The 1,341-nt window shown below is 52.1% G+C and overlaps 1 protein-coding gene across 1 annotated transcript in view; it reads right to left on the reverse strand.

The window, feature by feature from the left end:
• The window catches only part of EMWEY_00057330 (hypothetical protein), a gene marked incomplete at both ends in the record, with an annotated part of 1,811 nt that extends 727 nt beyond the window's left edge, over positions 1-1,084 (reverse strand). The window contains 2 exons of the mRNA XM_013477885.1: positions 309-584; positions 716-1,084. Coding sequence (XP_013333339.1) covers positions 309-584; positions 716-1,084 — 645 coding nt within the window. The remainder of the gene's footprint in view (positions 1-308; positions 585-715) is intronic.
• Between the last annotated feature and the right edge of the window lie 257 nt (positions 1,085-1,341).

Consider the following 1,341-nt stretch of genomic DNA (forward strand, 5'->3'; position numbering starts at 1 on the left):
TACGGCACACAGAAATCTACCATTCCTAACGACAAAATCACAGTCGGGCAACTGCAGTTTGATGGCTCGAGGCGACGGGACAACAGCCCTTCAGTCTATTCAAATGCCTCCACAAAGACAACATGCCGGGTAGCCCCACTCCAAGGTTTATGGTGGCGGCAAGCAAACGACTACCACATCGCCTCGGCAAAGACCAAGGGACAATCAAGAGACTCATACGCAACGAGCACGCGTTGACCCAAAAGTACTTCTTGGTTGCCGGTGTCGTGCCATAGTAAAACGCCAACCTCTTCCGATGGTCAGCCTACCTGCAGGGAATCTTCACTGCCTTTCGGCGATGAAGGCTGGATGCTGCCAGTAGAAGATGACGACAATACGCCTACAAGCGCAGACGATTCTACATCGCCTCCTGCTCCTCCCTGCTCAGGATCAATAGACGTCGAAGGCATTCCAGGCTGTATGTTGCCAGTAGAAGATGATGACAATAAGCTTCGAAGAACGGGTGATTCTAACACGCCTGCTGCCCCTGCATGCTCAGGATCAGTAGAGGTCGAAGGTAGTCCAGGTGGTATGTCTGCTGGCTCCTACACCACAACACATACATATGGCACACAGGAATCCACCCTTCACCAAGAAAAAACTACAATCGGGCAACTGCAAGCTGATGGGTAGAGGCGCCACGACAACAGTCCTTCAGTATATTTGGATGCCACACCTGAACTGCCTCCAAGCGAGAGTCCCGGATGGATCTTTTCGAGCTGAAAGCTGCCCCCACATGCATTTGGCCTTTGTATGGGCCAGCCGATATTTTCTCGCGAGATCCTTCCCATTTTTGGCTTTCACCACCACTACCTAGCAACATAGAATATTTCGTTCCAGAGTGCATCAGACCCAATGCTTCCTCTAAAACTTCCGCATCGCCACTCAACAACCAATCATCCGGCTGCAGGCCCGCACTGCTCTGGTTGACTTCTGACAACACCGACTCGAAAAAGCTCAACGGACTCATGGCGCGCGAGTCACTGCTATCCAGAGTAGACAGGTTCCCAGGTAGTAGTGGAGTCGAGATTGTTGATGTTGGCATAGGCGCACCATGGCTCTGCTGGCCCACAGACTCCCCTCCAGGCGTTGCATCTTCACTTTCCAATATTGAGGGTACTACATAGGGAGAGGCAACATCATCAAGGAGCCACGCGTCTTCGTATAATACACGTGTGCCTTCAGATAAGGTGGAATCAACGAGTGAATCGAGTTCAGGGTCTAGGTGGGGGACCGATGGTCCAAGAAGGCTGTGATGAATCGGTGCCTCCAATTTCTGTACCTTGGCCCCACGCCCTACAC

This window comes from Eimeria maxima, genomic scaffold, assembly GCF_000499605.1.
Source record: "Eimeria maxima Weybridge genomic scaffold, Emw_scaff2119, whole genome shotgun sequence".
Taxonomy (NCBI): domain Eukaryota; phylum Apicomplexa; class Conoidasida; order Eucoccidiorida; family Eimeriidae; genus Eimeria; species Eimeria maxima.